Raw genomic sequence first — 12,642 nt, 5'->3', positions numbered from 1 at the left:
CAATTGTTTACTGAAAGTGATTGCAGGTACAATCTTGTGTAAAAGTGACAGTTTAGAAGTAGGAATACGCCCTAATCGACAATGCCAAACATCAATGTTAGTGTTGACATCAACATTGCTCATAGAATTACAAGTGGTAGAATCTGAAATATTACAACTCAAATGTGAAACAGGGATATGAATTTTATTGAGGGAAACAACAGGAATGAAACTATGCGGATTGACAGAATTTGTTGTGACTTGTTGCGGAATGACAGGAGTGATCGTTGAGTTGATGCTCAGAATGCTGAAAGTGGTAGGCCATCTTCAAGCTTGCCTACCCCAATTGTCCTCCACGTTAAAGGATATAAAGCAAAATTGATGTATGAATAGCAGAAAACACCTGTGCTTAATGGCTTTAACATTTTAGTAATCCCAATTCAAAGTCTTCTCAATTTAGTTTAAACCATTTTCGTCTGTTGGTCCCTCAGCTTGTGACGTTATTGATAATAACCATATGGTAGAATTCATTTTGCCATTAATTAGTCAAGACCTGATTGTAAAATATCATGAATAATTTCTTACCTAAAAAGGCAAAGAAAAAGAAGAAGAAGAAATCTACAAGTCTTGTTTGTTATTGGGGAATTACTGGAAATTTCTCGGAGTTTGGACAATAATGTAGGAACAATATTTATATATCAATGGAAAAGTCATAAAAATGAATAGTAGTAGTTCCAATCAATCCACTTTACACCACGTGCGGGAAATCCAACAAGCATCATGAATAAGAGATTCTACAGTGTTGCTAATAATTCAAATAAGCCGGAATTAGTGTTCTGATAATTAAGAAAGCTGGGAATTAAGTTACGGGTAGTATAAAAAGCATTACTTCTAAACTAATGAATAACACATGAATATATAACAAAATCAGTTATAAATCCTTCATTAAATGATTGTGACCTGTTATTTTCTAGAATGATCCAATTATACCAAATTTTTGGAGGAAATTTATAGATACTTCTGCCGAAGTGGAGAAAGGCAAGAATAAAAATTCAAATGTCTCATTTTCAAATAGGAATTTCCCTTTTAGTTCCTATTTGAGTATTAAAATCAGAGAGAATAAGACAGAGAAAATCCTGATCAGGTGAGAGAAACCATGCTTCAAAAATGTTTTAGGCTCTGTATTTTCAGCATTTTACCAATGGCGTTTGGTGAGGGGAGTTAGCTTACTGGTGTTTTTGTTGGAATTTTGTATAGAAATTTGGTTTTGACTAATTTTTAAATGATAATTTATGTGAAAATAGTTAGTTGGCAAATGAGAAATTGAAGCCGAATTTAAGATGCTTAAATACATGAATTTGTTGGAAAATTATGTAAATATTTTAAAATTATTTAGATGAAAATTTGTGTCTTCTTGAAAATGATATTTTTCAAAAGTCACACCTTTTATTGTAGAGATATGTATTTTTGGATGCTGTATTTTCCAAGATAGATATGTCTTTTAGACGTGTTTTCATTAAGTTGTGTCCTTTTGAGACACGACTTTTGGACCATTGCATATAGACCCCCCGAGTTTGAAATTATTCATTCAATTCATCATTGCATTATCATGTCGATGCGTATTTTTTTCAAAATAATGTCATCATTTATTTTGAGTCGAATTTCATATAAAGAGAGTTCAAAACATAGTAAGTTCGCTGATCTACGCAATTTGAAGTTCTCCTATTACGAGACGTGGTCGTTATATTTAGGGAGACAAATGTACGTGGTGTTATCGTCTTAAGGACAAAGAGTCAAAGTCTTGCCTTGACCAGATTCATTGTTATACATTTCTCATTTCTGCTACTTTACAAATTTTGATTTAGATAAAGTCGAAATTCTATCAAGTTTATGCACGTGAAAAATTATTTATTAGAATATAATTTATGTATGTTAATTTTTCCAACCATTTTAAAATCGAGATTGCATCTGGGACTAACTAATGATCTAACTGGAAAAAAAGCTAATGGATTAAGGGTGTCAATGAGCCGAGCTGAGATGGCATGCTAGCAGAAGCTTCCAATTCGTTCACAAACCGGTTAAAAATATGCTCAAGCCGATCCGAAGCCAACCAAAATTAAGAGGCTTGACTCGTGCTTCTTGGCTCGGGCTTCACCGAGCTGAGTCGGCTTGTAACGCCCCAAATCCACTATACATTTTATTTATTTATTTAAAGGTTTGAAGTGTTACCAAAATATTTCTTTTATAATTTAAGTGGAATTTAACACTAATGTATAAATTTTGGTATTAAATCAAAAAGGTGAATTCAACAATTCAAAATAAAAATTTGAAGTTTATCCAGCTTAAAATACTACAAACTAAATTACCAATTGAACATGTTAAATAACTTAAATATCAAATCTACTAAAATAAGATAATGTCGACGCCAAATTAATTTAAGGGGGAAAGGATGTAACACCCCGAACTTTTTTACTATTTTTCAAAATAGGCCTAAGCTTAATATGGCTCACTTAGCAAATAAAATAGTCCATGTCTAGATTTATCGTCACACTAAAAGTCCGAAAGTTGAAGTGATAAACATGAACACATATTTGTATAAATGATTTATTCTGCATACGTATACTTTTTGAAATTTATCATGAGTTATTTTGGGTTAAATATTTAAGTATTTCAAAAGTCGATAAAAATATATCGATATTATACTCATTTTGTAACTTGTGCTAAATAACAAAAATTGACTCAAGAAGAAATAACTTTTGACTAACCATAATCGAGTTACCTTAATAGAAAGAAAATTATTCGCCCCCCAGGGCACATCCAAGTTGGCAGAACAATCACATTGGGGGGCTCTGGAACCAAGTGTGGGGAGTTCGATTCCTGGTTGGAGCAGCCAAGTGATGTAATAACCAGAGGAAGGGTTGGAGCAGTTTGGTGATGTAATAACCATGGAGGAGGGTTCCTTTGGGGAAGGAGTAAAAGCCATGTGGGAACCTGGGAACCAACAAGGGCACAACCTGCGATTTACCTCCACTAGTCACTGAGGGGCCGGGGGCTCGAGGTCTAGGATTTAGTCCGGCTAAGCTGGGACACCTGGGTTATCAAAAAAAAAAAAAAAAGAAAAGAAAATTATTCTAATCCTATATTTTACTAATAAAAAAAATTATGGGTATATATATAATAAATAGTAAAATGAAGACGTTTCTTGGAGTTTCATATTGAATTTTGTGCATATTGTTCAATACCTATTTTTTTTATGCATTTTCAACACTTAATGAAAGTGATGTATCCACTTAAATTAGACAAAAAAACAAAAAAAAATATCGGTAACACCTCGAGCTATTTTATTTAAAAATAATAATAAAAATGAAAATGATCTTGGGGCATATATATATATATATATATATATATATATATATATATATAATTAATCCTTTCCAATCAATGAATACTAATGTACACACTCACCATGATTGATTGAAATAAAGAGTAGGTTATTGAATTTTGTGCACATTATTTAATAGCTTTTCTTTTGCATTTTCAACACTTAATGAAAGTTAAATTTCCACTTAAATTAGACAAAGAAAATGTTGGTAACACCTCGAGCTATTTTTATTTAATAATAATAATAATAAATGAAAAATGTCTCGGGAGCGTTACATGGCTCACGAATTTTTTATTTTTTTAAATTCATGAAATATTCATATAAAGAAGTCAATCAAGTTTAATAAAAAATATTCGTATAGATACGAGAATATATGGCCCTTGTTTGGTATCCACTATTTTCAAAATACATTTTTCTTTCTTTTTTCCAACCACATATTATTCAATAGAATAATATTACACGCAAACCCAAAATTTTTATTTTTTTACCACATTCTTTATCAAAATAATATTCCAAAAATTCTTTTCATAAAAAAATGAGGCTCAAACAAGCTCATGATTAGAGTATAATTTTCAAGTGTATAAATGTCCTGATATTCACTTGTAGAATTAAAAATATTGGAATAGAAATTATTTTTTAAGTTTCAATACCACAAGTAACAAATAATATTATATGAACTCCTATTTAATAAAATTTAAAATTTATGTCAATAAAATATAACGGGTATACTACTGAATATATGATAATAAATTATAAATATAGATAGTTGTAACATAATTATGTAAGCATATTTATATATAAGTTATACTTTAGTGACTTAAATCTTAAATTAAATATTAATAAATCAACAAAATTTAGAGTTGGCAACGAGTTGGGCTGAGCCTTTGACATGGGCCATTTTCACGAACCAGCTGGTGTGGCTCGAAGAGCCCCACGGGTTGATCCAGGCTTGAGCCAAGTCTCGAAATTTGGGCTTGACTCGATAGAGCTTAGGTGACCCAAACTTTTTCAGATCGAGCCATGGGCCGAGTCAAATTAATGGCTTTAACATTATAATAATTCCAAATCAAAGTCTCCTCATTTTGGTGGACATAGTTGTCAGTATAAAAATGATGGCTGTGAAAAAACTAATGTGAACCGACGTCTGTCAAATTAATGGCTTTAACGTTTTAATGATTCCAAGTCTAGTCCCCATTAAGTTAATGGCTTTAACATTTTAAAAATTCCAAGTCAAAGTCTCCTCATTTCAGTGGACATAGCTGTCAGTATGAAAATGATTGCTGCGAAAAAACTAATGTAAACCGACGTCAAAGTCTGTCAAATTAATGGCTGTAACATTTCAATGATTTCAAGTCAAAGTCCCCATTAAATTAATGACTTTAACATTTTAAAAATTCCAAGTCAATGTCTCCTCATTTTGGTGGATATAGTTGTCAGAATAAAAATGATGGCTAACTTGAACTTGCATCTTTTGTTCTAATGTTGATGTCGTTACTTAACAAAAGATGTGATGGAACGTTGAAATGTCTATTAATCTAACATTAGTTTGCAACATTTTGCTCAGGAGGTCCCTTAGCTATTAACATTATTGATAGAAAATGTACAGTATGATATAAAAATTATTCTTTGTTCGTTTTGCCATTAGTTATGAAATAGATATAAGTCTTTAAGTTTCGCATCTCGTGTCATCATAGAAGAACGCTGTGATAGAATGTAGAAACAAACGTTTACTTCTCTTAAAATGGAGGTGGAAGTCTTCTCATGGTGGAAATAGTTTTAGACGAATGTAGTCCTTTATAGGTGGGGAGAATTGTGGAAATTTCTTCAATATGCAAAACTTGGCTAAATATGGTCCACCAGCCAGAGAAAAAATTGTTTGGAATGGAAAAAAATTTGTTTTTTTCTTTCAACAGTCAATCAACCAATTTTTTTATTGTAAAAGTTCAAGAATTTAAATATCTTATTATTGGGGCATTAACTGTGCATTACTCGAGCATTTTTTGTTAACAGTACTAACAAAGAAAAAGAAAAAACTATAAGTGCACCTTTATGTTTAGTTATAAACGTGTACAGTTATAAGCTAGGAAAAAAAATATTGCTGTATATGTTCATCCCAAATTGGTAGCGGTAGATACGAGGGTATTTAGTTGCTCCTTGTCCTAGAATGGTTATTTAAATAGCAATTATTCTTTCCTGCTGGTATGTTTTCTAATTGTGTTTTTCAAGTGAAAAAAGAGTTAATTTTCTCGATTTCCCTTTTTGCTGATTACTTTGTTCAAGGAAGATGCAATAACAATTTTTTTTTTTTTTTTTTTAAACATTGTATTAATGGCTGTACAAGGCAAGGTATACTTTTTTATCTTTTCGTGCTAGTCCTAGTCCTACCCCCCCCCCCCCCCGGGGCATAGAGCAGGTCTTGTGAGTGGAAGAACGGAGTATATAGCTGTTTGAACTAGTGATGCTTTGTATTTTGACGTGACCCATGTCGGTGTTCATTTTTATGATGCAATCCAGCCATTATGAGAAGCTTCCTCGGAGAATACCATATTGCCACCTATATTGCATCGTGATAAACAGTCGATATTTTTAGTAGAACTTTATAAAAATTAAAAAAATTGTGGATCCCATGAAATATGTTATTGAAATTAATTGTTAATTTTGATTTTGAATAAAATATGGATTTCAATCAATACCAAACATGAATTTATAAATATTTAAAAAAAAAAATTGGGGGGTCAAAGTCTCCGTCAAATTAATGGCTTTAACATTTTAGTAATCCCAAGTCAAAGTCTCCTCATTATAATTTACATCATTTTCCTCAGGCGGTCCCTAGGCTTGTGACATTAGTGAAAGGAAATATATGGTAGAATTCATTTCACCATTAATTAGTCAAGACATGATTGTAGAATATCATGAATCTTAATTTCTTACCAAATAATAAAAAAGGAAAAGAAAAAGAAGAAAAAAATCTACATGTCTTGTTATCTGGAATTTATAGGAAATTTCCTGGAGTTTGGACAATAACGTAAGGACAATATTATACGTTGAAAAAGTCATAAAAATGAATAGTAGTAGTTCCAGTCAATCTGCCGTACATCAAGTTTCTCCTTTAAAAAGGGAAGCTCCCAAAGTAGAAAATCCACCAAGCAACATATATAAGAGTTTTTTGCAGGTGAAGTGTGTTGAGAATTAAGAAAGATGGGAATAAAGTTATGGGTAATGTTAGTGATGATGGTGCTTTCATCACTAAATGAATGGTATTGTTTAGGGTGTTGGGAGGAAGAAAGGATTGCTCTTTTACACCTCAAAGTAAACATGAACTTTCCAGATGAAAGATCGCTGCCTTCATGGGTAGTTAATGAGAATGAAACTGATTGTTGTCAATGGCAAGGGGTTGAATGCAGCAACACAACTAAACGAGTAACCCAACTTAATCTTGATGGCGTTAGGGATTGAAAATTAGGAGATTGGTATTTTAATGCCTCTCTATTTCTTCCCTTTCAAAAGCTTAGACATCTCTCTTTGCAGTGGAATCAGTTAGTAGGTTGGATTGAGAATGAAGGTATGATGTTATCTCTCCTTAATTAGGTAGCTTCAATTTTATTATTCCTATTTCATTTGAGTGATAAATATAGATATGTTGAACCTTGTTGCAGGTTTTGACAGATTGTCGAAGTTGAGAAATTTGGAGGCACTTGATCTGAGTTGCAATTCATTTCATCGCAAAATTTTGTCATCTCTTAGTCAGCTTTCTTCTCTCAAGCATTTGAGATTTCGAAGCAGCCTTTTAGAGACAGAAAATTACGGCAATAGTAAGTTCAAAATACTTCAAATTCTGGTGGTTATTTCGTAGATCATGTAATTATCGAAGAACGAACTTTAGACAATAAATCAACTTATTATAATTAAACTTTTCTTGTTGCAGTATAAGATAAGAAATTTCTCTAAACCTTTAATTTTCTCTATTAACAGTATAGATCAAACAACCAATTTAACCTTATTAGTGTATTATGAGAAAAAGCGGAGGGAGTAAATAATTTTAAAATACAGTAACAATACAACATTTTTGAGAAAAAAACATAAAAGTGCAAGAATTTTCGGAGTGAAGACCAGATAACGTAGCTCCAACTTTTACTAATTCTATGAATATGAAAACATAGTCCATGGAAAAAAAAAAGGAAAAAAAAACAATATAAAAGCCAGAAACTAAACTTGAGATTTTATCATTAGTTTAAGTTGTTTATAAAAATGAAGATCTCAGTTTCATTTTAGATCAATCTACTTACCACACTGTAACTTGAAAATTATGCAAATTTCTCTCCTATTGCATTAAAACATTTGCCATTTATTCCTTCCTAGTAAATTTAGCGTCACTAAATGTACATGTTAATCGTATTGAGATAGATATTAATAGGGAGTGCTAATCACCCCAAGTAATTCAAATGCAATGATTAAGGGTATGCTTGGTACTTGAAAGTACAACAAAAAAGACATTTTCATCTATAATATTGGAATACACCTTACCACAGAAGCCATAATATTATTTTCATGATTCTCGTCCATTATGATTGTGTTTCAATGTTTAATAGCTTGATGAAACAGAAGCCATAATATTATTCAGTGTTTCATTATGGAATACACCTTTCTTTTTGTTTAATTATTGTCTCTGGGCATCTTTTCAATGTTGAATACCTTTGACGAAACATATAATTTTTTTTTTTTTTTTTACTAAAAATCATTGTGTAGGTCGTGAAAGACTCTTCGGATTAACCAAGCTGGAAGTTCTTGATTTTATGGGTAATTACGGGATTATCGACGATGATATTCTATCTGTGCTAAGTGAGTTTCCTTTCCACAAGCATGATATATTGTTTTTAGGCCAAAGGACCTTTTCAAAATATCTTATGTTTTTCAACAGATCTGAATGATTTTATCAATTTGAAGGAGCTCCAACTAAGTGGTAATGGATTTAGAAGATTGGGTTCCATTTATGGTATGTCATCCCATTTCATTCTTTATCCTCATTCATTTTTAGTTTCCTTTTCTTTCATTTGTTCACTTGTGCCTTATTATATATGAACAAAAGCATTCATGGCATTTTGCTCCCGGGCCCTTCCTTTCACTAAATAGAAGTTTGTTGTTTATCAGATATTGTATTGTAACCTATTGTGGGTTTGGTTATACAAACAGGTCTAAAATATTTGAAGGTCCTTAGTTTACAATCAAATTACTTCAATAATAGCATTTTCTCCTCACTTCATGGGCTATCATCACTGAAGTCTGTAGATCTCTATAACAATAAACTAAAAGGAACCATCCAAATGAAAGGTTAGTCCTGCAGTTTAGAACTCCTCCTTATTTTTCATACACGAGCCAAACAAAACTAATTTCTCAATCATTATTTTCACATTTAGCTTGTACATGTTTATTTCTCTACCTTCATCTAGATTTACATGCTTTGAGTAATTTGGAGGAGCTTGATCTAAGTCGTAATGAGGTTGACAACTTCACACTTCCAACAGGTACTCAACTAAGTTTTTCAAGTTTCTATTTTATGAATATTGGACGTCAATACGCTTAAACTTGAATATTACCCTGGAGAATTCTACGTTTCAGGCATCAAAAGTGTGCATCATCTCCAAGTGCTAAAATTAGATGACTTGTATGTCTCCAACATTAGCAACATGGTGCAATCTTTAAAGGCTTTCTCTTACCTCAAGCACTTCTATTTTCGGAACAATTATGTAAATGGAAGTATTGGATCTTATGGTAAGCCAAATAAATTGTAATTCCTAGTCACATAAATTGTAATATTAATTACAATATGAACTCCAATTCTAATGCACATTCCATTGCTTACATGTTTAAGAGTTGAGCCATTTTAGACGACTGGAGGGACTGTTCTTGGATTATTCTAACGTGGATTGGAACTTTCTACAAAGTACTGGAGCACTATCTTCCCTCAAGATTTTATCTTTGCCCAGATGCAGACTCAAAGGCACCCTTCCGGTTCAAGGTAAATTTGAAAGGCTTGTTTGGTAAACAATGTTTTTTCATGATTTGGCATACTGATTAACAAATTATTTCTATTTACACAATTTTACAACTATCCTTGCCTCTCAATTGAATTTTGGTTATTGAATACAAAGTCATCTCACGATTCTCTTGTAATGGATGCAAAATTACTGTAAGATGTTTTAGAAAAGAATAGATACTGACTACCTCACTGTATAGAAAAATATGTGAAAAATAAAAATGTACAAAAACATCCATTTTGTATCAACAAAAGTATTTAACTTCGTCAATTAGGACTTTCTAATTAATATAATTTGAAGAGGTTCGGCTGATAGTTACCTAAAAGAAATTAACTTTTACAATCTACAGCCTTTTTTTAATTGGTGAGAGTGGAAATAAGTAAGTTTTTAGTTACATTCAAAATAAATAAAGTTTTTAGTTACATTCAAAATAAATAACTTATTGCCGTCTTTCACCAATAAAAAAAATCACTTTTAAAAAATAAACTTTTTTACTTGAAAGTAAGTTTAGAGACAAGGAAAAAAAATGCTTTCTTTTTATAAGCAAAGCCTTTATATTCCCTATTTCATTGGTGGGCTTTGAAGTAGTAATTGTATTCGTTTGATTTGCAGGGTTGTGTAAGCTTAAAAACCTCCAAGAGTTAGATCTTAGTTGGAATGAGTACAAAGGAATACTTCCTTCATGTATTGCAAATATGATATCTCTTAGATTGGTTGAACTCTCACACAATTCTTTCACCGGAAATATTGCCTCCCCCCCACTTTCGAAACTCACATCGCTTGAATATCTCTCCCTTTCAAGTAACAACTTTCAAGTTCCAATTTCTTTTAAGGCATTCTTTAATCATTCAAACTTAAAGTTTTTATTTTTGGAAAACAATGAAATAATAAATGACAACGAGTTGGGAAATTGGGTTCCCAATTTTCAACTAGAGGTTTTTAGTATGTCGAAAACAAGAGGTCATCCATCATTACCCAACTTCCTTTACTATCAATCCAATTTGAGATTTCTTCATCTCCCAAATAACAGCATAGGACCAAATTTTCCAACTTGGTTGTTGGAGAACAACACAAGACTTAGGGAACTATACCTGAGGGATAATGCTTTTCTAGGACCTCTCAAGTTGCCAACAAGCACCAATTCCAATATGAAGACTTTCGATATATCTAATAACAAGTTCAATGGACATGTTCCAACTAATATAACTTCAGTTTTTCCAAACTTGGTCGCATTAAACATATCAACAAATATGTTTGATGGTTGTCTACCTTCTAGTTTCGGTAACTTAAAATATATAGAATTTTTAGACTTGTCCAGCAATAACTTGTCAGGCACAATACCGCAGGAATTAGTTATGGGATGCTTTTCTCTGAATTTTCTCAAATTATCGAATAATAAATTGCAAGGACAAATATTTCCAGAATCTATCAACCTACCAGACTTGGAATTTTTACTTCTGGATAGCAATGAGTTCTCAGGCACCATTCCAAGGAGTTTGTCTACCATCCTTCTTACAGTGTTAGACGTTAGTTACAATAGTTTGTCGGGCAAAATTCCTACATCAGTGGGTAATATGACAGTATTGGATGAAATTTCTCTGTCCAACAACAAGTTTGAGGGTCCAATACCAGAAGGAATTTGCAATCTCAATTATCTTCGCCTCTTAGATTTGTCTGAGAACAAGTTATGTGGTTCAATCCCATCTTGCTTCAATCCATCAACAATAAGTCATGTCTATCTAAACAATAACCAATTGGAAGGTGAGCTCACATGTACATTTTATAATAGCTCTTCTTTGAAGTCACTGGATCTTAGATGGAATAAGTTCATCGGAAATATCCCTCAATGGATTGGCAATTTATCAAGCCTGAGCATTATTCATCTCAGCAATAACCATTTTGAAGGCAAAATCCCTCACCAATTTTGTGATATGGACCATCTAAGCATGATGGACCTTTCTTTTAATTTTCTTTCGGGTCAAATCCCGCACTGCTTTGGTAACTTCACCAGGAAGTCTGGAAGGTTTGAAGAATCATTGATGTCTTCATTTACATCACTCTTATCTTACATGAATACGGTTAAGTCAGAAAGGGCCTATCACGTGAATTTCGACGACACTGGAGATTTCAATGTAATTTATGAGCCAACAACAGCGACATTCATGACAAAGAGAAATTCTTATATTTACAAAGGTGACATCCTGAATTACATGTCAGGAATTGATTTGTCTTCCAATGAATTACATGGTGAAATTCCAGATGGCCTTGGAAATTTAAGTGACATTCACTCGCTCAACTTGTCGTACAACTATCTTATTGGAACAATTCCAGAAACATTCTCAAACTTACGTCAGATAGAGAGTTTAGATCTCTCCTATAACAACTTGGGCGGGAAGATCCCCACTGGTCTGATCAAGTTAAACACTTTGGAAGTCTTCAGTGTGGCGCATAACAATTTAACAGGTATGATACCAGAGAAAGGTCAGTTTGGAACTTTCGATGAAGGTAGTTATCAGGGAAATCCTTATCTTTGTGGCCGTCCATTACCTAACGACTGTACTAGCACGGGATCAACACCTATCTTGCCATCTGCTGATGATGAAAGTGAGGAGAGCGGTTTCATGGACATGGAGTTCTTCTACATAAGCTTGGTCATATCTTATTTATGTGTAGTGCTTTGCATTGCTATAGTTCTATCCATAAATCCTCACTGGAGAAAAGCATGGTTTCATTTCATTGAGGTTTATATATACCATTTTTGAGGCTGTGTGTTCTGGACAAATCAAGGTATTTGCTTTAATTCTGTATGAAGATTATTAAATACTATACTAACTTTTATAACTAATACGTATTTACAATCTATCTCATCAATCTTGTCACTTTTCTTTCTAGATTTGATGAAGTAATGAAGCAGTAAAGCTAAATATAACAGCATGGTAGGAAGCCAAGATGGCTATGTGTATGCATATTCAATCATAAAAGTATGAAATGATTTTCAATTCTATACTTATATTAATAGATGGGAATGTGATTTGTTTCCCTGTTAATGTTTTTATTCGAGAAGAACAATAAGGAGCAACATTGGATTTGATTTCTAAAATAGCATAGTTTAATAAATGATTTATATTAGAACTTCTTTTTTTATTCCTTTTTCCTTTGTCCACATATAGAATTTGTGCATTACTCTTTAGTCACATTTTACCAAAGAGAGAGTGTGCAACCAATTATTCAGTTTGGTTTTCTTGT

The 12,642-nt window shown here is 32.4% G+C and overlaps 1 protein-coding gene across 2 annotated transcripts; it reads left to right on the top strand.

Annotated features, from left to right (window-relative positions):
* The first annotated feature begins 6,409 nt into the window (after nucleotides 1–6,409).
* LOC111398744 (LRR receptor-like serine/threonine-protein kinase FLS2) lies at nucleotides 6,410–12,316 on the top strand. 2 transcript variants are annotated; one of them, XM_023025809.1, is made up of 10 exons: nucleotides 6,410–6,923; nucleotides 7,018–7,173; nucleotides 8,108–8,200; nucleotides 8,280–8,354; nucleotides 8,552–8,689; nucleotides 8,776–8,883; nucleotides 8,978–9,130; nucleotides 9,231–9,377; nucleotides 10,009–12,183; nucleotides 12,289–12,316. In XM_023025809.1, the coding sequence occupies exons 3-9, from the start codon at nucleotides 8,155–8,157 to the stop codon at nucleotides 12,156–12,158; spliced, it is 2,817 nt and encodes a 938-aa protein (XP_022881577.1). In that variant the 5' UTR covers nucleotides 6,410–6,923; nucleotides 7,018–7,173; nucleotides 8,108–8,154; the 3' UTR covers nucleotides 12,159–12,183; nucleotides 12,289–12,316. The 2 variants fall into 2 exon arrangements, with proteins under 2 accessions (XP_022881577.1, XP_022881578.1); XM_023025810.1 differs by having other exon boundaries at nucleotides 6,411–6,923; nucleotides 8,809–8,883.
* The last annotated feature ends 326 nt before the right edge of the window (nucleotides 12,317–12,642 follow it).

This window comes from Olea europaea, chromosome 8 (assembly GCF_002742605.1).
Source record: "Olea europaea var. sylvestris chromosome 8, O_europaea_v1, whole genome shotgun sequence".
Taxonomy (NCBI): Eukaryota; Viridiplantae; Streptophyta; class Magnoliopsida; order Lamiales; family Oleaceae; genus Olea; species Olea europaea.
Note: the sequence above shows the minus strand (reverse complement) of the source record. Positions and strands in the feature narration are given on the sequence as shown.